At 42.2% G+C, this 25,053-nt stretch overlaps 1 protein-coding gene across 9 annotated transcripts in view; it reads right to left on the bottom strand.

The window, feature by feature from the left end:
- PCNX2 (pecanex 2) overlaps positions 1-25,053 on the bottom strand; it is a 288,254-nt gene that overhangs the window by 111,408 nt on the left and 151,793 nt on the right. For 8 of the 9 annotated variants that reach the window (XM_057737510.1, XM_057737507.1, XM_057737504.1 and 5 more), the window contains 3 exons: positions 12,756-12,897; positions 11,033-11,155; positions 8,516-8,693 (listed from right to left, as the gene is read on the bottom strand). In XM_057737510.1, coding sequence (XP_057593493.1) covers positions 8,516-8,693; positions 11,033-11,155; positions 12,756-12,897 — 443 coding nt within the window. The remainder of the gene's footprint in view (positions 1-8,515; positions 8,694-11,032; positions 11,156-12,755; positions 12,898-25,053) is intronic. The other variant, XM_057737503.1, reaches the window with a different exon arrangement.

A 25,053-nucleotide genomic window follows, 5' to 3' on the forward strand; every position in this document is an offset into this window, starting at 1 on the left:
CTACCTGGGTCTGAAATGCTGGCCATCCTTGTTTGAAGCAATATGTCTTTTCGAAGGATTCTCTATGGAGACCCTATCATGTACATCTTGTCGACCCAGCAATTCCTATCACAGGAATCTATGCTCCTGAAACACTCATGTACACCAGTATCTTAGTTATGACTTCGAATGTAGTTGCATCTGACACTTCTGGTCTGCCCTCCCTTTCTTCCCTCTCTGACTCCCAGTCCCTATAGTTTGGTTAGAACTCGAGGGGCAGACAAGAGCCAGGCCTCACTGACTAGAGGGCTTGCATCCCTCTGGCCACTGTACCTAGTTCACGCATGAAAACATGACACAAAAGGAGTCAATGACAGCTGATTCCCTTTGTTGTACAGCAGAAACTAACACAACATTGTAAAGCAATTATACTCCAATAAAGATGAAAAAATAAAAAAATAAAATAAAATAATAAATAAATAAATAAAGTCAATGAGACTCCCCCCCAGGACTTTGGCTAAAAACATCAGGAAAGATGCTTTATCTTCTTTCTGGGATTATTAGCAGGAAGGATTCTACAAATATAGAATCAGTCTAAGAATGAAGCCAGCAGAGGGGAGAAGGAGAAATAAAAACAGAATTTCGATGCCATCATTTAAGCCTCTAGATCATCCCTTCAGTTACGTGAACCGTTAAATACTCTTTTTTCATTAAGCCAGTTTCATTTGGGTTTCTGGAGTTTGTGAACACAGAAATCCCAACTACCACGGAAAAAAAAAGGAAACAAACTAAATGTCTTATCAGTAGGGGAACGGCTAGTCGAACAGCTAGTATGTGCTATGGAATAGTAGCACATACAGCATTCAGGTGTATGTACGCAGGCGTCAAAAAGATGAGGCAATGTTATATGTACTGTCATGGAAGTGCTGTAAGGTATATTTTTAAGCAAAGAAAGGAAGTAAAAATGTATGAAGAGTGACCTGTTAATATTTAAAATTTTGTGTGTGTATGGGGGGTGTGTGTGTGTGGTGTGTGAATATACAGGAAAACAGAGTAGAAGGAATTATTCTGAAATATTTACAACGGTTATCATTAGGGAGAGGAAGGGGTTAAGGAGTGAGGGGTGTGTATAAAGATGGGCTTTCCCTGTATTTCCCATTGTGTTTCTAACTTCATTAAACTGATCGTATATTTATAGCACTTATGTAAATTAACACATTTAAATGGGAAAACATCCTGTCCCTAGGTATTTACTTCGGTCCCCGTCATATCTCATTCCACCGTTCAACGTATCTGAAACCAACATTTTTTTTTTCCCCAAAATGTCTTTTTTTGTCTGGCCCTAATTAATGAGACCAGCGAGTCCCTGGAGTACACGATGTGAGAGGTCTCCCAGACATGGCTCCTCCTCCCACACTCCACTACCCCCAGCTCCTCACGGTCACTAACTGTTATCAACTCTACCTCCTAAACACCTCCTGACTTGTCCCTTCTCATTGTCCTTGCTTCTGCCACTGCTGTTCCAGCGCTCATTTTTAGTGGCCTGTTTTATCACCATACGCTATTACCCAGTCACCAAACTCCACGCCTCCGAATCTTTCACTCACTCCCACCAGAGATGTTTCTCAAATGTAATTCGGAGCCCATGATTCCTCTGCGTGACAATATTCAGCGGACGCAGGAATAAAGGCCAAATGCTGGGGCGGGGCATGCTCGGCCCTTTCTCATCAGCCTTATGACAACACCCTCGATTTCATCTTTCACCACTCTCCTCCCCACGTCTCCACCACGTACCAAATATCTGGCAGTTTCAGAGCATGACAAACCCTCTCCTGCTTCTGGGCCTTTGCACGTGCAGCTTCTTCTGCTGCAGCTCACTTTTCCCTGCCTTCTCTTCCTGACTCACTCCCTCCTTCTTCAAAAGTCAAGGTAAGCATCATTGTTTCTGATTCTCCCGGTGGGACTGGGTACCATTTTTATGTGCACTCTTGAAATTCTCTGCCCTGGCCACCTCCCTTATCATACTTTACTATAATTATCTCTTTACCAATGTGGCTTCTTTCCAGACCCTGCAAACAGGGGAGTCATACAGGAGAGCCTCAGAGTTCAATCCTGCACTACCATTTTATAGCGGAGAGACTTTGGGGCAATTAACTTAATTTCTGTGCCTCTGTTTCCTCATCTGTACATTGAAGTGTACCCAGCCAGAAAGCTGTTGTGAGGATTAAGCAGGTCAATCTGTTGCAGAAAGTGATCCCATGAGAAACCAAGCACCACACTTGGAGGGTTGGAGAACTCAGGTTTATTGAGCCAGCAGCCCCAGACAAGCCAATGCTCCAAAATTCTGGGCATCGTTCTAGGTGAATTCTCTCCTTATATAGGTTAAAACATATAGCTACAATTGGCATTAATTGATTGGCTACAGTTGGCATTAATTGATTGGATTAATTGATTGGCTACTCAGTTTTTCACAGAGCGGGGGAGTTGCTAGGGGTTATACGCAAAGGGTTTGCAAACAAAGGAGAGCAGGCATAAAGCTATGAACTCCAAATTTTTCCTCATCAAATCTACACAAAGAGCTGGAAATAGTGCCTGGCTTACGGAAGGCATCAAACAAGGACTTTCTATCACTTGTATCGTTAGCAATCTTTGTGTGCCGTACAATATCTGGCATGTAAGGGATGCTCAATACATGAACAACTGATTTTGAACAAATACTTCCGTAAAAGCATTCACTCTCCCCAAAAGCACTTCCACTGTAACGCAAGACTTTCCACCTGGATACAAAAAATAAAGGCAAATGCCATATAGAAACTGACTTCGAATAACCTGAATGCTAATTGCAGTCATCCGTAATAGAGCCCCTCATCATGAATGTGCAATGCACACAGCTTTATGCAAAAACCGCCTCACTCATTAATTTTCATTTCATAAATGGTAAAAGTGCTGGCCCCCACGTTGAACTAATGGCCTGTAGAATTTCATTTGTAACCTATTCTGGAAAATGCTGGCCGAATGATCCTCTGCCTGGACTTTTCAAGTCCTGCTTCTCCAACTAAAAATTACTAAAAATTTCAAGCCAAGATGGTTCCTGAGAACTTTTCCAGGACCAGTGGGAGAGCATGAAATCTTTGTCCCCTTTGTTCCTGTCACAATCAAATGGAGCATGTCTTAGCTGTCCCCCCAAGACCCAGGCATATCAGAAACATTACAAATTCATTACATTGGTTGGTTCCTAAAAGAGAAGAGTGACTGATGATGAGACAGGCTGGGACCTGGGACCCTTTGCTGCAGTGCTTGCATCTGAACAAACCTCTCCTCCAGCAACAAAATACAAAGAAACTATAAGGGACTAAAAAGAACCACATGCATGCACAATTGAGGCAAATTCTGGACAACAAAAAGCCCAAAAAGCCCAACTGCCTATTGTAAAGAGTGCTGCAATAAACATTATGGTACAAGTTTCTTTTGGGATTATGGTTTTCTTTGGGTATATGCCCAGGAGTGGGATTACTGGATCATATGGTAGTTCTATTTGTAGTTTTTTAAGGAACCTCCAAATTGTTTTCCATAGTGGCTGTACCAACTTACAGTCCCACCAACAGTGCAGGAGAGTTCCCTTTTCTCCACACCCTCTCCAACATTTGTTGTTTCCAGACTTTGTGATGATGGCCATTCTGATTGGTGTGAGGTGATACCTCATTGTGGCTTTGACTTGCATTTCTCTGATGATGAGTGATGTTGAGCATCTTTTCATGTGTTTGTTGGCCATCTGTATGTCTTCTTTGGAGAAATGTCTATTTAGGTCTTCTGCCCATTTGTGGATTGGGTTATTTGCTTTTTTGGTATGAAGCTGCATGAGCTGCTTGTATATTTTGGAGGTTAATCCTTTGTCCGTTGTTTCATAGGCAATTATTTTTTCCCATTCTGAGGGTTGCCTTTTAGTCTTGTTTATGGTTTCTTTTGCTGTGCAAAAGCTTTTAAGTTTCATGAGGTCCCATTCGTTTATTCTTGATTTTATTTCCATGATTCTAGGAGGTGGGTCAAAAAGGATGTTGCTTAATAGCCAGGACATGGAAGCAACCTAAATGCCCATCAACAAATGAATGGATACAGAAGATGTGGCATATATATACAATGGAATATTACTCAGCTATAAAAAGGGATGAGATGGAGCTATATGTCATGAGGTGGATAGAACTACAATCTGTCATACATAGTGAAGTAAGTCAGAAAGAGAAGGACAAATATTGTATGCTAACTCACATATACGGAATCTAAAAATGGTACTGATGAACTCAGTGACAAGAACAAGGAAGCAGATACAGAGAATGGACTGGAGAACGCGAGGTATGGGAGGGGGCGGGGGGTGAAGGGGAAACTGAGAAGAAGCGGGAGAGTAGCACAGACATATATATAGTACCAACTGTAAAATAGTCAGTGGGAAGTTGTTGTATAACAAAGGGAGTCCAACTCAAGGATGGAAGATGCCTTAGAGGACTGGGGCAGGGAGGGTGGGGGGGACTCGAGGGGGGGGCGTCAAGGAAGGGAGGGAATATGGGGATATGTGTATAAAAACAGATGATTGAACCTGGTGTACCCCCCCAAAAAAAAAATAATAATAATAAAAAAAAAAAAAAAGAAAGAAGAAAGAAGAAAGAAAAAAAAAAAAAAAAAAGCCCAAGTGCCACTTCTGAAGAGCTGGGAGCAAAAGCAGGGCACTGTGCATGCCCCCTGCACACAGCACCACTTAAGTGGTGGGCAAAATACCTAAGCCACCCCTCCGGCCCAAGCCCTGGACACAGCCCTACCCTCACCCCATATAAGGAACCAGCAAGGCTCCCCCTCAGGGAGCGAATGGGCAAGGGAACCTGTTGTTCGTTCTTGCTCCTCCCACTATACCAGGGCCCCCAATAAAGCCTTGACTGAATTTCTTGTCTGATCAATTTCTACTGATTAAGGAGGCCAAGACTCCTGGTCGGTAACAATGGGGCAGAAGAGAGAGGAAAGGGATTGAGAGGCTGAGGGAGGGAGCACGGATGGGCCTGACTCCTCGAAGGTGCTGAGTCGCACGGGTGTGTGGCTGGAGCATCACACGTCTCAGGATGGGATCTGCAAGGACCTTTCTTTCGCTCTGTCTCTCCCTCCCCTCCCCACCCCAGCCCAGAACTCCATCCACTAGGAATGTCCCGCCCTCTGTGTCAGTGCATGGGCTGCACTAAATCCTTCCTGTTGAGCTCTGGCCCAGAACTCATGATGTCCCATTTTTCACTAGATCTGGCAGGCCGAGGAGACCAGCCAACATTCATCTTCCAGACCTCAGGGGGGATGCGGGGATTCGGGGAGGGAGAGAATAACACACAGGCAGGCCCTCTGGAAGCCATCTATTTCATCCTCTGGACCCTGGTGCTTTGATCTCACTCCACAGATCATCTCTCTGTAATCACATCCCGTCTTTCTTTGCACTCACAAAGCCTGAAGGATTAGGGGCAACTGACTTCTAATAATAATAGTTAGTCTGATATTCACGCAGCTCCTTTCTTCCAAGGAAGCTGGGGGTCCTTCTCAGGTCTCTTCATTCATCTTGCAGCCCTTCTGTGAGGTGGGCTGCCAGGCTAACAGTGGCTTTGCTACTTAGCAGAACAGGAGGCAGGCTGGGGAAAGAGCTTAGAGATTTTTGTGATGGTAAATGAGAGGACACGTCATAAGCAGGACAGGAGTCTACTGAACAAATTTTCATACTGTGCAATGAATACCCCTAAAGAGCAGTATTCCCTGCAAAAACAATACTGGAGGCTTCTAGAAAGGCTCTAGGAAATATGTTCATAGAGACAATTTTTTAAAAGATGTCTTAAAATGAGGAGAATGAACAGGAAGCAGCAGTTGGGGGTAGCAGGCAGGATCTATTTATTTATTTACTTAAATTTATTTATTTATGGCTGCATTGGGTCTTCATTGCTGTGCACAGGCTTTTCTCTAGTTGCAGAGAGCAGGCGCTACTCTTTGTTGTGGTGCACGGGCGTCTCAGTGTGGTGGCTTCTCTTGTTGTGGAGCACGGGCTCCAGGCGCGTGGGCTTCAGTAGTTGCAGCACGTGGGCTCAGTAGTTGTGGCGTACAGGCTTAGTTGCCCTACGGCATGTGGGCTCTTCCCAGGCCAGGGATCGAACTCGTGTCCCCTTCATTGGCAGGTGGATTCTTAACCACTGTGCCATCAGGGAAGTCCCAGGACCTTTACAGGAAACGTTAACTGTGACCTTCCTCATTGCCACCATTTTCTGTCACTAATTTCTACAGGCTTTTCTTTCCAGGAAGATCTCAAATGCTGTCTCTTTCTTTAACTGTATTTTTTGTCAGGGAATTGGACTTTGTTTCTCATTTCAGAAAATGCACGGCTACCAACTCTGTCAAGATGAAGAGTGAGCAGGCATGGACAGAGTCAGGGATGTGTCAGGACTGACTTGCTATACACTATGCTGATTTTTTTAGCTTTTGTCTCATTTGCTTTTTTTTTTTCTTTTAGACTCAGCTTTTATTCCCAGCCTAAAAGCAGACTACTCAAAGCACACGTGCTAACGCTCCCTCAATTAGAGGAAACAGGAACGCTGTCACTAGGGTTCTGTCTGAAATTATCGGTGTTTTCACTGGTGCTTCAAAAAGATGATGGCAAGTGAAACAAATGCCTGCAGCACTGCATTTTTAAGGATTTAGTTTCAGACTATGTCCCATCAGATCCCACCCTCCTCATTATGCTCAGAACAGCACAGAGTGCCCTCGTGGACAGGAAGAATGAACAACAGTCTGCATAAATCCTTCCTCTGCATTCAGCAAGCCTCTTGATCCAGACACCTGCATCTACTAGACGTCTCAGCAGTGGCCAACTCTCAGCTGACCGGCAGACAGTTCAGTGGGGAAGCTGCCTGACCTCCAGCAAATGAAAATCCCTGTTCCTACTGCAGATGTGGAATCACTTAGAAGACTCACAGAGAGAGGCCCTCACCCCTCTCTGCTAAGCTTTTGTTCACCTGGCATCTCTCGCTCATAGAGGATGCTACTGAAATGGTCAGTTCAGTGTGGAAAACCGGCCACACTCCTTCACATCTTAAACAGGGTGTAACTTCTCTTTTTCTACTTAAGATGGCTTTAAAAGTCCTATCTCATATTTGGAAAGCACATGCTATTTAAAAACATCTTTCCTACTTACATTAATCAATCCTCTTGACACCCAGGTGAGACTGGCATCATGATTTTCAATTTTACAAGAAACTAAGGTTCAGAAAGGAATATAAACATTGCCAAGTCAAAATATATATAATGCCAGAGTCAGGAATTCAACCCATTCCAGCCCATTTCGCATCTGATAATAAGCTCTTACCGCTGTGAGCAGTAAAATTATTTATAACTTCATCAATGCTTTCAAGATCATAGGAGACAATTTTACATTTATTATGTGAGATCACAGACATTTAGACATAATGAAGGAAAACAGATTATGGAAGCCTGTGATTTGAATCATCAGAAAAATGGGATAAATTTATCAAGACCAAACAGAACTCAGACAAACAGAAAACAAATCTTTGTGGGTAACAGACCAAAGCCAGAGCTTAGGAGTAAGATGTGGAAACTGGAGCAGGCTGCCGAAGTAATATGACAATTGTAATATCTGAGTTTTTGTCACTTAAAACAAATAAAGAGGAAGCCAGGTGAAGGACAGGTAATAAAGAGCAAAATTAACAGAAATGATCAATAGGGGGTGAAAAAATGAAGTTCAGGGAAACAAAACAAAACAAAATAAACCTTAGAATTTAAAAATTATTAAGCGAAAGGGGGGATGGTTAAGTCCATCTCAGGGCAGAAAACCCATGACTGCTGTATCAAATGGGACATGTGAGGAAGAAGTTTTCCAAATTCTTTTTTCTATTTCTGCTTACATACCCTGGCTTCCTTACGGTGCTCAGAACATGTATACTCAGACCAGTATCCCCAGGACCTTATCTCCCTCTCGTTAAACATTAGATGCCATTCTCATACATTTGCCTGAACTGTGATTAGGATTTCTTACTGCCCATGGATGAATTTACAACTGATGAAATCTTGACCTGAGACAAGCTAAGGGAAAGGAAATACTCCAAGGTAGCTGGCTTTCGGGTCCCACATCTCAAACTTTACCTCAAGAGGCAAAAATGCTAAGTTAAAAAAAAAAAAGAAAAAGAAAAAGAGTATTAGTCTGGTCACTAACCTTTAATTCAGAGCATTTTGAGATCTAGGAAGTTCCATAATGAGATTATTAACAAAGATCATAAAATTGCAAGCAACACAAATGGCTAATTCATTTTAATTAGTGATTTTTGGCAAATAACGTGGCATATTTCTATTCCGTAGGGACTGTTCCTCACATGGCAGCAGGAGTGTGACATGCATATACAATTCAACTTCACGCTATAATTTTTTTAAAAGAAAACGTTTCAAACTCTTAAAGTATTTGATGAGAAATGCACCTTTTACATACTGAAATGAAGAAAAGAGCTAATTAACTTGCCTTGCTGAATAAAATGGACACCATGAAGAAATCCAGTAAGAAACTCTCTGAGATGTCTTTGTAGTCGAAATGGAAAAAGATCACGGTGAAGCCCAAGTGAGTGAACTGGTGGACTGGGTTACAGAAGGAGGTCCGCAGCAGTTTCATGCCGGCAATGACCATCAGGAAAATGTCCCAGCTGTTGAAAAGGAAGGAAAGGAAGTGATCAATGGACAGCCTACACACTGCTAGGTGAGTTACCACGGCTCACGTTTCTTGAGCATTTACTGTGCATTACGTGCTTTACAAAAAGCCAAGATGGTGGGCCCTTGACTGTCCTCATCTTACAGGGGAGTAGACTGAGTCTTAGAGTTTGAGTCACTCATCTAAGTTCTCACGGGGTGGAGCTAGGATTGAAATTCCATCCCAAGGGACCTGCCAACACAGACTCTGCCACTAGAGGCAGCTTCACCAACATCCCCAGAACTTTGCCATCCAGGCCACAGAGCCCCCCTGGAGCTTATCTGAAGGACTACTGCCCTGCCAGCTTCCACGGCAAGCTGGGTGTTAAGGGAGAACACAGAGCAGGCTGTCCCTGTTAGCATCTGCTCGGTGTAAGCCTTTCTATTACAAAAGAATCTCCATGAAGCAATGATGTAACAATGGCTAATGTTAAACTCTGAAATAAAGAAAAATCCCACGATCTCAATAAAGCCATTTTTACTTTGCCTATTCACTTCCAGTGTTTTCCACCGTATTTGTTGTCTTTGTAAACATAAGCTTTCTGAGCTTCCTTTTTTCCCACCGAAAATTATATCATCAACATGACACAGACCCCTATGACATAGGCCTGTTGAGTTAAGGAGCAGAACAGAGGCAGCCTGGCAAAGAAATAGCAGGACTTTGCTGTGAGGATGGAACTCCTGAATGCTCCTCCCTGGGGTGTCAGGTTATTAACACGTGTCTGGAGCACGTGCTACGTGTATGATTCCAGCAGACAATGAGGGCAATAATCTACCCACCTCGAGATGGGAAGGCAATTGATTAGTGCTGAGAAGAGCTGGACAGAGCAAGCCACTACCTCCTCGAGGGGTCTGTCTTTCTGAAAGAAGGCCTTGCACATTTTAACCAGATTCCCTTCCAATTAGAACATCCTATTAGGGAACTCGAAAGAAAGACAGAAGTGGCAATGCTTTCCAGGGAACAGTGGTACTGGAAAGAGAGGTTTTTTGTTTTTGTTTTTTACATTTTATTGAAGTATAGTTGATTTACAATGTTGTGCTAGTTTCTGCTGTACAGCAAAGTGACTCAGTTATACATATGTTTTCTTTTTCATATTCTTTTCCATATGGTTTGTCACAGGATACTGAGCAGAGTTCCCTGTGCTCTACAGTAGGACCTTGTTGTTTATCAGAAAGAGGTTTTCGTTTTCTAAGTACAGAAAATGGGGGTGGGGAGGCAGGCCTGCATTTCCCTAATCCTAGAGGGGTCCTGAGCTCCTTGTCACCATTAATAATATCCTGTCTCCGGATTGGGGCATTTAAAACCTGTTTCCAAAGTTCTTGGCATCTATCAAGTACAAAACTGTCATTTTTATCACCAAAAAGATCTAATGTTAGCAATTCCATTGGCCTCGATCTGATATTTTATCTGCCTTCAGACCTAGCGCTGCAATGGAATCCCCCCTGTCACAGGATGTGTCTGATGAGGTTTGGCCAAAGCCCTGTGTGACGGGCTTAGGTTTGGCTTCTGAGAAAAACTAGTCCTTGATTATATGCAGATTTGGGGAGAGTGGTAAGATCTTTAGTAACCTCCGTTCTTATACCAAGGCTGAGCACTGCTCCATAACCCACCTTCCTTTTCCAGTGGACAACTAATGCCTGTGATGAAAATACAGTATGAAAACATGACTTCAGGTCCACTCACCTTTGACAACAGCCTAGGGTACCAGAACCCCTGTGGCACAGCCAAAGCCCTTGGGGGGATCCCAATGATAAGGTGTCCCAAGACTAGGGGTATTCTGGTTTTCAAAGGCGATCAGTGATTTTCCAGGTTATTCAGGCCAAATCTAGGTGAGGGTCAACTCTAAACTTTGTTTTCTGTGACTGTGATTAAAATGCACGGCCTTCATTTCATGTTTATTAATGATGACTGGTAAAGACTAAGAGAGATCTTAAGGAGTGATGTTTATGGCTTTTATAAACTGCAACTGTAATGGTTACAGTCAGTGGCTCATACACTGTTGCAGGCTTAGCTAAAGGTTTTTTAAAAGATTAGGTAGCAATCCATGAACAATGGCCTAAGACAGGTGCAAAGCCTTCCTTTAGATCAGGCTGGGAAATAAAATTCCTAACAAGATATCACAATGCACCCACTCACCATTTGCCAGCCCCCCACTCAATCATCCATCCATCCATCCTTCTACCATTTACTGGACCACTGGTACTGAAAGCTGAATAAGAAACAGTGCCTGCCGATGAAGAGTTTACTATCGGGTACCATGGTTCTCAATGAGGGCAGGGTGTGTGCTGGGCTTACACAGTTTGAAACAGGTCTCTAGGTGATACTGCCATACGGCCTCCTGCCGTCCTGTTTGAAAACAGCTGGTCTAGTGGGGTGCTTGAAATCTTGAGAGATGTTTTTAAGTCTTCAGATGGATGCCTTAAGAATATAAAGGAACTATCAACTTTGGGCTCCAAGAAAAAGAATTCTGTTGGTATCATCAAATTAAGATTATTTGCAGGCATATGGGTAAAGTGCTACTTTCTGACTTTAGTGTCTGGAAAAAAATGACAGGGGATAGAGATTAATCGTACTTCAAACTGGACACTCTTCGAACTATTTATCTCACTCTGTGTGATTCTCAACCTTTGCATCTATCCTCTGCCAACAGCCAGAGCTGCTTGGCCTCAGATGGTAGGCTTAGCCCAAGGTCAAGTCCTGATGTTGGGAAGCAAGGGCTTTAAATTGTTTAGCTCGTTACCCCCGGGCCGCACTGGTACAGGTGTGGCTGCTTTTGTTCTGACTGCAAGGCCTTGTTCTGGAAACTGAGGACCCGCCTTGTTTCAGAATGTCATCATGGGGTCAGCCAAGAGGGTACCACACTGGAAACACCCGCCACTAGAAAAGCACTCAGTGTTCTAGATGTAGGGTCATCTCGTGGCTGGGGCCCCACTCAAACTATACAAGAGGTCTGTCATCTCATCACCTGCCTTCTTTATCCAGTGAGACTAATTTTCATCGCTGGATCTGAAGACTAGGATGTTAAATCCCAAAAGGCATGGACTTCTTGCCCTGGTCTGACTGAAACAGGTCTGGACTGGAAGGAAGAGTCTAATAAAGACAGGGAGGTCATAGGGTCGTTTCATTTAGCGTCAGTTTTGTGTGATTACGAATCTACTCAAGGTCCGGCTGAGAATTCACATGCCTTTTATGTAGTTTGCTCAATGTTTGGCAAATATTAACTCATCTGTACTCATCACACCCTGAAAGGAAGAGTAGGCATGCTTGAGATTACGCATCAGGGTTGACTTGGGCTTGTAATGTTTAAGCAACATGACTCATGAGCAGATCCAGGAAGGAATCTCTTTCACATCCTCCTCCTCTATTAACTTATTTGACCAGAAATGTCAACCCTTTGTCGGGACAACGCATCCGCAAATTATTGACTAGATTTCCATTTGTAAATTCAGAGTTCCTTTTAAAAGATGAAACCGATAACTCAGCTGTACGTTGCTAATGCTTTGCAAAAACATGGGCATCTTGATGACATGAAGTCTCTCTGTGGTTTTAATGATGAGGCTTCTCCTGATAAATGCAGAGAGAGCAGTGACAGTCATTAATGTCCCCCTCCCTCAAGCATGTTGACAGAGTCTTTGCTAAATGAAATGACACGGGGCAGTTCACAACGCTCTAAGCACCATGGTCGATGGTCGAAACTCCAGGGGCCCTGAAATCACACTGTGCTTCGGTCATCTCAATAAGGCTCCTGACTAAGCTGTCCCTGGATGACTTTCAAATCTACCGACATCTATTCACAAGATCACCTCAGGCAGATCTAACTTCGTTTGCATCCCGGTCCCTCTACAATAACCCTCTAGCTCCAGCGAGTTTGAGTGAAAGACCACCATGGCTTACTGTCACGTGGCCCATAATTAGTAGACAGAAGTTGGCTTCCGCTGCGGCCTGTTCAAGAAAACCCACTAGATTTTGAAAACGTGGTGACCCAAATCACGATGAGAATAAACCGTTATCCACTTACTGGGTACCAAGTCTCCGGTAATTGCTTATTGAAAATGCATCAGTAGTGAGAGCATTCAAAATGATTGCTGGGTACAAGACGTATTTTTCAAAACACTGAAGCCAAACATAGAGTCTTTCAAACCACATTAAATGGGCGACATCTGAAAGAAACACAAAAACCACTTAGAGCAGCCACTGATCAAATTATTTTTCTTGAAGTACATGTAATAATAAGTAATTCCCACCCCCCTGCATTCAAAAGCTGCAGAACTCCAGATACTAGGCAGGATAGACCAATTTTCTTTCCAGGCAGGCACTTATAGCTTTGTTTCTACATGGTTCACAAATAATAATATATAGTATAAGCCAGTTTCCCAATTTTTCAAGTCATTTGATTTTTCCATATTATTACTGGGACCAGTGAAAAGAGCTGCACATTACATCAAGGCATCTCAGAGTGAGCGAGTGTAGAAAGTAAGGATGCAGAACTGGGAAACAATCTCACAGGCCCATCTCCTCTTAAGCTTGGGGATGCTTCTGAGTCTGGGGCTAGTTTCCAGGCTCTCCTCTCCCTCCTTTTAGTCTATAAATCCACAATCAAATCCCTGGCCACCTATACCCATCAGAGAAAGCTGACTCCCAACCCGCTATCATTATGAATGTATTACATTCCGGTGAGTCTTCGCAATGAAGGAAGCATCGTGGAAGTGAGGTCTATTCCTACAAGGGCTAAGGTTTTAAGTCCCACCAATCTGGGTTTGCATTCAGACTCTACCAACCATTAGTGTGTGGTCATGAATGACTGGCTTCATCTTTCTGAGCCTCAGCTTTGTGTGTTCTGCACATCCTTCCTACTATGCATGGCGGAGAAAAGCTTTCCTCCCCATGATGGGGTAATGCAGTGCCTCTCACCCACCTCTTACCACTTCTCTCTCTGGGGAGGAGTGGCTGGTCCCATTGGTCAGAGCACAAACCTCCTTAGGCCATGGTATCAGGGGATGGGGAAACACAGCATCCCTGCCCTCCTCTGCTTCCCGCCTCAGTGAGGAGAGCACGCCAGGTTCAGGTCCTCAGGTGGGTCTGTCTCATTCCCCCCAGAAACCTGTCCGCTACTAACTGAGAGGCTGAGGTGGACCCTGGGCAAAGCTCTCTGAGTCCCAGATGTGGTAAGGGGGCTCCATCAAACTTCTGGAATCACATTCTTTAACAATTTGTAATTTAAAAAAACTTACACCCAGGGACTTCCCTGGTGGCACAGTGGATAAGAATCCTCCTGCCAATGCAGGGGACGTGGGTCTGATCCCTGGTCCAGGAAGATCCCACATGATTGGGAGCAACTAAGCCCACCTGCCACAACTACTGAGCCTGTGCACCACAACTACTGAGCCGGAACACCTAGAGCCTGTGCTTTACAACCAGAGAAGCCACCACAATGAGAAGCCTGTGCACCTCAACAAAGAGCAGCCCCCACTTGCTGCAACTAGAGAAAGCCTGTGTGCAGCAACAAAGACCCAATGCAGCCAAAAATTAAATAAATAAACAAATAAATAATAAAAAAATTTACACTCCAATAATCTATAGTGAAAAACCAAGAGAGCCAGGTCAGTTTTACACTGTTTGGATGACACAAGGGCCAACTCAAGAAAGAGAAACAGTTGACACACACGGCATAGAGTGACACAGCAGTGACATAAAATGGGCCATCCCTTTCAGGTTTCTTATCCAGGATTAGGAGACAAATTACCTTTTTCCCACTTACTTCGACTGGGACTTTATGTAAAGGGTCACAGAAAGCAACACACACACACACAACCCTCACACAAGATTGGGAGCTGATATTTTACTTCCTCCTTTATATGGTTTAGATTCCTATATAAGGATGTATTATATTTATAACTCAAAAGCACAAAGGCTGTCTTCCTGTGATTGAGACTACGAGGAGAGTTTTGGCATTCAGAAATCTTGCTGGAAAAGAATTAATTTGAATGAGATAGGAATGGTGAGAATGGAGAGAGCAGAAACATTTCATCACATGGGAAACAGCAAGAACAAACACCCCAATAGTCAACTTAACAAGCAGAAGAGACACACAATGAGAAATCATCAAAATAAAAACAACTAATTTTAGTTACAAGTGAAACCAGGAGGGAGCGTTGGAGGAAAATTAAGTTTGAAAATAAGGATATTGGGTAGACATTCATCTTTGGGTATTCTTTTCTTTTTTTAAAGATTTTTTTTTTTTTGATGTGGACCATTTCAAAGTCTTGACTGAATTTATTACAATATTGCTTCTGTTTTATGTTTTGCTTTTTTGGCCTCGAGGTATGTGGGATCTTAGCTCCCCGACCAAGGATCGAACCCTCATCCTCTGCATTGGAAGGAAAAGTCTTAACCACTGGACTGCCAGGGAAGTCCTTGGGCATTCTTTTTTATTTTAATTAATTAATTTTATTTTATTTTTTATTGGAATATAATTGCTTTACACTCTTGTACCAGCTTTTGAGGTACACCAAAGTCAGTCAGCTGTATTTATACACATATCCCCATATTATTTTATTTTATTTTTATTTTCATTTATTGACGGTACTGGGTCTTCATTACTGCACACGGGCTTTCTCTAGTTGCAGCCAGTAGAGGCTGCTCTTTGTTGTGGTGTGAGAGCTTCTCAGTGCAGTGGCTCCTCTTGTTATGGAGCACAGGCTCTAGGCATGCGGGCTTCAGTAGTTGCAGCACATGCGCTCATTAGTTGTGGCTCACAGGCTCTAGAGCACAGGCTCAGTAATTGTAGTGCACAGGCTTAGTTGCTCTGCGGCATGTGGGATCTTCCCAGACCAGGGCTTGAACCCATGATCCCTGCATCAGCAGGCAGATTCTTGACCACTGTGCTACCAGGGAAGCCCCTGGCTATTCTTAATAGCAATGTTTTCTGGTCAGCGTTTGGAAATGGGTTATTTCATAAGGAATGAAGTTTATGATATATAATTTTTAAAATCTAGGTGTATTATGTATTTTATATATAGATGAAAGGGTTTTTATCTTTTGTGAAAGTACATGAAAATTAAAAAAAAAAAAATCTCCAAGATTCCTCCCCAACTCTTTCCAAGCAAATGACTTTGACCCCTACTTCCTAGAGAAAATATAAGCTATTAGGCATAAATTCCCCCACTTCCCCTCAACTACAAGGTTGGCTAAAATATCCATTGGGGTTTTTCCGTACCATCTTACGGAAAAACCCGAATGAACTTTTTGGCCAAGCCAATACACATGTGTCTGTATTCACACCCACCTTCTCGCCCCTCCTGAGGCTGACCCCATGGATGCCCTGAGTCCCATTCTTCCCAACATTTTGGTTCAGTAGTTACCCCCTTGACTAACCAATGGCTCTTTCCTAATAACCAGCGGCAAGACTCCAGTCTTGGCCAAGTTGGAAACTTGCTTTCTACCGGCATCTCCTTCTAGTGCTCATCACGCTGTCCTTTTTGGCACAGCCAAGCTTCTTGGAAAGGTCATCAGTTTCGGACAATTCCATTTCCTTGTCTCCTACTTCCTGCTGAAACTTTTGCACCAGGGGTCTGCAGCTACCCCCGCCCAGAACGGCTCATGGTAAGGCCACTTGTGATCTCCCAAATGCCAGGTAACTGATACTTCTCAGTCTTATCTTACTGGAACTTTCTGAGACATAAAACATCATTGATTCTTCCTTCTGTCTACAACATGTACCTTAGCGTCCCTGTCCTGCCAACTCCTGCTCGTGTTCAAACCTTTCACACTGTTCTTCCCATTTCCTTTGCAGGTTCCTCATTTTCTACCCTGGGTCACATGCCTTCCTTGGACCCCACTTTGCCATTTTTCTCATTTTCTTGAGCTGATGACCTCAACACCCCTAATATTAATTATTACCTCCATGCTGATGACACTCAGATCTGTAACCTGAGCTAGATTGGTCTTCCATCTCTCTCCTGGCCTCCAGATCCAAAGATTCAACTGAATACCTTCAGCTGATGTCCCAAAGGAATCTTCAAATACGTGTCAAAAGATGAACTTCGTCAACCTCCACACACCTGCTCCCTCCTCATGAATTCTTTATCTTATTTAATGACACTTCACATTTGCCTAGTCATGCAGGCAATGTACCTTGGGGTCACCCTGAGTCAGTTCTCAATCACAGCTGCATGTTGGAACCACCTGGGGACAAGGCTGAAAAACACTGTCCTGGAACAGCAATGCTCAAACTTCGACATGCAAATAAACCACTTGTTAAAAGGCAGAATCTGATCCAATAGGTCTATAGTGGAGCCAGACATTCTGCACTTATAATAAGCTTCTAGGGGATGCTGCTGCCGTTGGTCTCCACGTGGTCCTCTGAGAAACAGGTACCAGCAGCATCAGCATTCCCGATGAACTTGTTAAAAATGCAGATTCTCAGGTGCAATCCTGGACCTGCTGAATCAGAAATCCATGGGCTGAGCCCAGTTATCCATGTTTCACAAACCCTACCAGGGATTCTGCTATGTGCTCAGGTTTGAGGACCACTGTGCTAGAAGTTCTTCCTCTGTACAGAGCTAGAATATGTTGATTCTACATGCTTACTCCTCACATATCTATCTCCTTCTTTCTAGTTTCACTGTTCAGATCCTCAATCTCTCATCTTAAAAAAAAACTATAATTGTCCTTTATCCAAATAAACTCACTCTTTCCTAACCCCATCATTTGGATGCACTGGATACCATTACTTCTTACCTACGTAAGGACATTTCTCCTGTGGTTCTCCCCCAATCTCCGGCATTACCTGTTTTTTCTCTCTTTATCAGATCATCCTCGTCATAATGTAAACACACTGTAATATTTTCATCCTAAAAAAAAAAAAAAAAAGATGCCCTCTCTTGACCCTTTTCCTGCTAGATGCTGGATATTTTCTAGATATCACCCTGTTTCTTTGCACCACTTGGTAATAATTTCTCAACAAAATTTTGGCTACACTTGCTTTCTCCACAACTTAACCCCCTTTGTCTTCTGAGTTCACTCCAATCAGAGTCTCATCTCAACCGCTCCATGAAACTGTTTTGCTAAGGACCTCACATTACTATCCAATGGTCAGTCTCAGTCCTCATCTTACTCAACCTCCCAGCAGTGTCTGATCCAGTTAATTAGTCCATACTTCTTATTCCATACATGATCTTACCCAGTTTTATGGCCTTAAATATCCATTGTCAATAGGCTATTGACTACTAAAAATACATCTCCATGCACGACCTCTTTTCCAGACTCCAAACCAGTATATCCAACTAGCTATTCAACTTATTTTGAATGTCTAATAAGCATCTAGAGCAAAGGTCTTCATTCCATGCTCTCATCTAAACCTACTCCTCCCACAAATGAGCCAGACTACTCTGTGCCAGACACTTTTTTAGGCACATGGGGTAATGAATACCCAAAACATTACAAAATCTCTGCCCTGATGGAACTTACATTCTAGTATGAGCAGTAAACAATCAACATAATAAAAACGTAAATTACACAGTAAGTTAGAAAGGATGAGTGATGAGTGAAAGAACAGCATGAAGAGGATCAAGCATTCTTGGTGGTTCACGTGCACTACAGTGTAAAATAGCATGGCACGGGAGGCAGAATTAAGAAGACGGCATTGGAGAAGCAAGATGCCATTTGGGCATCGTCTCATTAAAGGGCACCACCCAGTCACCTAGTTTCTCAGCCCAAAACCCTCTCCTTAGTCTCCTTCACATCTTACATATCCAACCTATAAGCAAATCTTACTGGTCCCACCTTCAAAATCTATCCCGAATTCAACCTTATTTCTCTTCCTGTGCTGCCATCACGCTGGTCCAAGTCACCAGCATTTCTCACGTAGCCTGATGAAATTTCCTTAAAACTGGGCTCCTGGCTTCCTTAATGTCCCCACACCCACAGTTATAATCCAACCAGCAGCCAGAGGGATTTTTAAGACTTTGTTACTACCCTACTAATGCACCTCCAATGGCTTTTCATCCTAATTATGATAAAACCTGTGACAAATAAATTTTATTTAGCTGATCTCCAAAGATTCACACTCCCCCTTTTCATGGAGCTGATGTTGGGAAGTGGCTGCCCAGCTGGGGATTACATTTCCTGGTTATTCCTTGCCTACAGGAGGACCGACTGACTTGTTCTTGCCAAGAGAATGAGAGCAGAAATTAGGTGTGTCATTTCCAGGTCAACTGGTTAGGTACTGGGTGTGTGCGCTTCTGTGCTTTTTCTCCCTTCTATCTGCTGGCTCAAGAATGTTAGGATCAAGAGTGACCTTGAGACCACAAGATGATGGATTCCTAATATTGAAGAAGCCTGGTCCCCAAGTGACCACGACCCTCCACTATGCAAGGGACAGTGACTAGGAAAGACCTTTTGACCACATCCCATTGGGCTTTGCGTGAACAAAAAAAATAAGCTTTTATATATTTTGGTAAGCCACCAAGATTTGGGGGTATTTGCTAGGTTATTTAGCCTCCTCCCATCTCTTGACTAACAGGAAATCGAATGCCATTACCATGTTTTAGAAGACACTAAATGATTTGGCACCTTGCTACATTTTGGTCATTTTTTTTTTTTAATTGGAAAAAAGATAACGCTTTCTTTATTTGTAGATCGTGTGAGCACATGTAAAAATATTAAGAATCTACAAAAGCTACTGGAAATAATCTATAAGTTTAGTTACAAGATTGGTATTAAAAATTCAATTGCATTTGCTATTTTCCAGAAATGAAACTGAAATCAAGATTTTTTTAATGCCATTCACATTAGCATCTCTGGACATGAAATATTTAGGGATAAATTTTATAAAATACATAAAAGGGCTGTAGACTGAAAAACTTATAAAACTTTGCTGAGAGAAATTAAAGCAAACCTAAATAAATGGGGAGATAGACCATGTTAATAGATTGGAAGATAATCTATTAACAATAATCAATAATGTTTAGATGTCGGTTCTCAATTGATCTGTAGATTCAAATTAAAATTCCAGTAGGGTTCTTTTTTTATTTTTTATTTTTCAATCGTATTTCCAACCACTTTCTCCATCGTGCACTCTCATCCTCGGTGATGCTCCTTGAATGTTAAATACACCAAGTTTGTTCCCTTTCAGAAGCTTTGTGTCTGCTGTCCCTTCTGCCTGGGACTCTCCTCTCCAGATATTTTTATGACTCACTCCCTCATCCTGTTTAGGTCTTGGCTTAAATGCCACATCCTTAGTGGGTCCTCTCCTGACCGCTGTATCTAAAACAGCCTCCTCCTTTCACGATTTCTTTTACTGTAATGAATTTTTCTTTAGAAAACATCTCGATTTGATACCTTATTTGTGTCTTTATTTGTGTGTTATTTATTGACTGCTTCCCTCACTACAGGGTAAGCTCCATGAGGGCAAGGACTGTGTCCTGTTCACTGCCATATCCCCCACGTTGACACAGCAATCCTTCAGTAAATATGCGCTGAGTAAATGAGTGAATGATCTCCTTGGCTCCAGTGTCTTTACACACCATCTGTTTTTCTGTCCTGTTGCCACCAACGATCTGTGTCAAATGCACATCTAGCCATGGTACAGTTTATAGCCTTCGCTGTTCTCCACTCTCTCGGTCCATACACCCCAAGTATAATACCTTAATATGGCATATAGGCTTTCCATAATCTGCTGCTTTGTAACTCTATGGAATCCTCTTCTATCATTTTTGCACCTACATCCCTTACTGAGCTGGTTACCTGAATTATCGATGCTGGATTTTTAAAAACCTTTTGTTTAACTCTTCTATACACAGAAACATGCATAAAACACACACAGAGAGAGCTGTGTCCCTGGCACTTGGCTTAAGAAACAGCCTCAAAGCTCCCCATACCTGCTTACAGTCACTGTCCCACAAAGTAACCTCTGCCCAATCACTGAACACCACTGTTGACTTCTGCTTACTATTCTTACCTGTCTTTTGCTCAGCATTGTGAGATTCCTCCACATTTTTGTGTGCAGCTGTCATTTGTTCATTCTACACTGCCATACAGTCATCTACCACATGAATATATAGAGCATTTTTCCAGCCTACTGTTCATGGGCATTTGGTTAGTTTCCAGTATCTGTTGTGAAGAGTGCTGCCATGAACACTCTTTACATGTCTTTTGGTAAACATGGGGACATTTCTGTGGAGTATACACCTAGGTGTGGAATCGCCAGGTTATTAAGTGTACATATAGGAAGCTCCAGGAGGTGCTGCGAACAATTTTCTGAAGTTATTGTGCCAATTTATACGCCCACAAACAGTGCAAAGCTTTCCTTCCATTTGCTCCATGTCCTTGCCAAAACATTCCCCTCCCTCCTTTATTTTAACTGTGCTGGTGGGTGTAGAGTGGTATCATGTTATGGTTTTATTTTGCGTTTTCCTAATGACTAATGCAGCTGAGTGTCTTTTCTTGTGTTAACTGGCCATTTGGATATATGCTCTTGTGAAGTGGTTCTTCATGTCTATTGCCTGGTTCTTTTTCCTGTTGGATTACATGTCTTTCCTTCCTGATTTTAAGAGTTCTTTTTACACCCTAGGTATGAGTCTTTAGTCACATATATGCATTGAGAAAATCTTTTCCCATTTTGTGGGATGCTTTTTAACTCTCCTAATAGTATCTTTTGTAAAAAAGAAATGCTTAATTTTAATATGCTCCAAGTTCTCATTTATTTTTCCTTTTAGAGACTTTTCGTTTCTGTTTAAAAGACAAAGATTATGACCACCTCTACTTTCCTCTAAAACTTTGTTTTACCTATCACATTTAGATCTGCAAACCATCTAGAATTGATTATTGTGTAGAATACACTATCTTACAAGATAGGGGTTGAGACTGATTTTTTTTTCCATAGGGAAATCTGATGGATCATCACCATCTATTGAAAATAACTTCTATTTCCCCCTGCACTGCAGTCAAGCATGCTGTTTTATATGCCTTTATATATGTGCTGGGGGCCTTCCTCGAATGCCCTTCCACATTTCCTACTTGAGAAACTCCTCACCTTTTATTTATATATTTATTTATTTATTTACTTATTTTATTGGCTGTGTTGGGTCTTTTTTGCTGTGTGAGGGCTTTCTTTTTAGTTGTGGTGAGTGGGGGCTACTCTTTGTTGTGGTGTGCGGGCTCCTCATTGCTGTGGCTTCTCTTGTTGCAGAGCACGGGCTCTAGGCGCGTGGGATTCAGTTGTTGCAGCACATGGGCTCAACCACTGTGGCTCACGGGCTCCAAAGCGCAGGCTCAATAGTTGTGGCACACGGGCTTAGTTGCTCCGCGGCATGTGGGATCTTCCTGGAGCAGGGATTGAACCCGTGTCCCCTGCCTTGGCAGGCAGATTCTCAACCACTGCGCCACCTAGGAAGCCCAAGAAACTCATCTTTTTTTCAGAATCTGTCATCCTGCTATCTGGAGCTTTCCTTGGCCCCCTTCCCACCTCCTCACTGCTCCCAATACAGTCACCACCAGTGGTTGCCAGGGCAGGGCACTTGAAGTCCATTGCAGCGGGAGGAGGGTTTAACACTGACACTGTTTAGAACTGTCAGCATATGACGACAATGAAAAGGAGTCCAACTTTTAACTGGATTTATTATTGTTTCTAAATTATTTATAAACCAGGCACCCCACTTTCTGCCTGCATTCTGTATATATTACCTTTGGTTTTGAGGCAAAATGTGTTATTTCTTTGAGCCATTACTGTACGCTGTGAATTCTACAATTATAGTACCTGTCACACCAAAGCAAATATTCATTTAAATACTAATCTTCCCACTAGATTGTGAGTTTGTCAAGAGTAGGTGCTATGTCTTAATCAGTTGAGTATTTCAAGTACCTAGCAGAATTCCCGGCTTAGAGTTAGGGTTCAGTAAATGCTCATTTATCATCTTATCATTTTTAGTGATTGGGAAGAACTCTGAATAATTAAAATAAACAGAAGGGACTTGAAAAAAAGCAGCCTCTTGGAATTACTTTTTTTGATTACAAAACAAAAGGCTTTCTAACTATAACATATTAAACAACATTTCCTATTTTAATCTCTCATAAAATACAATCAGTTAGAGCTAGGTTTCCTTCTATACAAAATCATTTTTTCTGATTTCTCAATTTATAAGACATCAATAGTGTCAGATTTGGGCCATCACATCTAATGCAATTCAGCCTGCTTATAAAAATACATTCATAGCGTTCTATCAACATTTGTCACCAGTTCAGAGAAACATGAAAACCTTAGCTAGGTTCCTGCAAAAATATGTAAATGAAGAGAAATATAAGCCAACCTCATCCTGCAGTGCTGTTAGAAAAACATTTGAATTAAAAGAAACATTTCAGTGGCTCATCACCAAAGGATGACCTGGGTGCCACGTGGATGGCGGAGGGTGATGCAGACTTTCAAATGCTTGTCACATTTAATTTCAGCAGATGATACTTTCCAGTAAGTGGGGATAAGACTGATTGAGTGCAGGCAGACAATCCCATTGCAGTGCACAAGGATTTACCACAGATAATGATAAGAAATACGGGTTTGCTATAGGATTTCAGTTTATCCACTCTGGAAACACACAAAGCAATGAATATCAAATAATATAGAAATCACTAATAAGCTCTGAATTAATCATCCATGTCTTTCCAAATATTTGAGAATGAAAGTACTTATTCAGTGAGATGTTAACCCTCTGTGTGCATGTGTGAAATTATATCATGGACACAACTATAAGGCATGTTGCTAAGATGGTTAGGCTCTAAAAAGTCTTGGACTGTAAGCACTAGTCTGCTGAGTGCCTTTGGAACAGCAAGTTTGTAGGACTTGAATTCAGTATGGCTGAAATAACATATATGGACCGGTAAGGCCCTGGATCTTTAATAACTGGGTCTCTAGTTAGAAGCAAACAAGATGATAGCTAGAAAGGAGTCCTCTGTCGAACTTTTGAAGGATAAAAAGAACTTCGGGAGAACTAGAAATCAATTCATTCATAAGTTGCAAAAACCTTTACTATTTAATAGCACCCCTAGTCACCAAAAGGAAAAAAAAAAAGACTGGTTGCACTGCATAATTCAGCTCTAGCTTACTACCTGAGGTGCTCCCAGGGAAATGAAAGTGACAACATCTGACATCTCAATGTGACACAGAGGCTCCACATGCCTCCCACTGATTAATTCTGAATCTCTAGATGCAAGGACTGTGAATACATTTTACGCTGTCTGCATGCACCAGCAAGCACGGGTATTCATACTGTATGTTAAGGGAAAAGCATTTTAGGTAAAGATTCACCCCAAGGCATGGTTTCCCTGGTTGGTGTTCAGTACAACATCTACCCAAAGTGGGAATGGAAAAGGATGTGGAAAGGCAGTTAAAATAAATATTTAGGAAGGACACAGTAGAGAGCAAATCCCAGAGGTCACCAACTCCACACTCCTGACTTCAAGTTCTGCTACTCCTGCACACAGAAATAAAATCAATTTCATGTCCATTCTTATGTATCTCTAGAATCCTTCTACCAGCTTCAGTCATTTATTCCAAGGAAATGCTGCAATCTCTAGATTGTAGAAAACATTTAACAGGTAAATTTACTGGATGTTTACATTTGGAAGTAGATGGAAAGCAAATAGAAAGATGAAAAAAAATGTAGTAGGAAGCTAAAACAGAAGTGTAATCCAGAATCCTGAATTCTAAAAGATTAAACTTAATCCTTCCTTATGCAGGTGGCCATGAAAGGCTAATAAAACGCAAAGCTTACAAAGGCAGTAACATGATAAATACATTTCTTAAGTCCCCAAATTGTCTTAGTATTCATACAAAGTCAAGTTAAAAAGAAAATCTTGGAGGCTTCCATGGTGGCACAGTGGTTAAGAATCTGCCTGCCAATGCAGGGGACATGGGTTCGAGCCCTGGGCCAGGAAGATCCCATATGCTGTGGAGCAACTAACCCTGTGTGCCACAACTACTGAGCCCGAGTGCTGCAACTACTGAAGCCTGCTGGCCTTGTTCCCCAGTGCTTCCCCAGCATTCTGCATGCTCCCTGGCACGTGACAGGTTCTGTAAATATTTTTGAATGACAATAACTATTATCAGGTTCAACATCACAGTAAACCTCTCAGAGAAATGCAAGGTGGGAACACTCGGGAATTAAAATACTAAAGTTTATATTTTTCAAGGAGTAAAATTTTTTAGTTGTTTCTTTAGTGGTTTTTGACTTTGGGATCATGCTTGAAAAAATTATTTTTCTCTTTCCCTAACCAAGATTATGTAACTTGACCTATATTTTCTTACAGTGCTATTCTGGTTCTTT

The sequence above is a fragment of the Hippopotamus amphibius genome, chromosome 5, assembly GCF_030028045.1.
Source record: "Hippopotamus amphibius kiboko isolate mHipAmp2 chromosome 5, mHipAmp2.hap2, whole genome shotgun sequence".
In the NCBI taxonomy this organism is placed as follows: Eukaryota; Metazoa; Chordata; class Mammalia; order Artiodactyla; family Hippopotamidae; genus Hippopotamus; species Hippopotamus amphibius.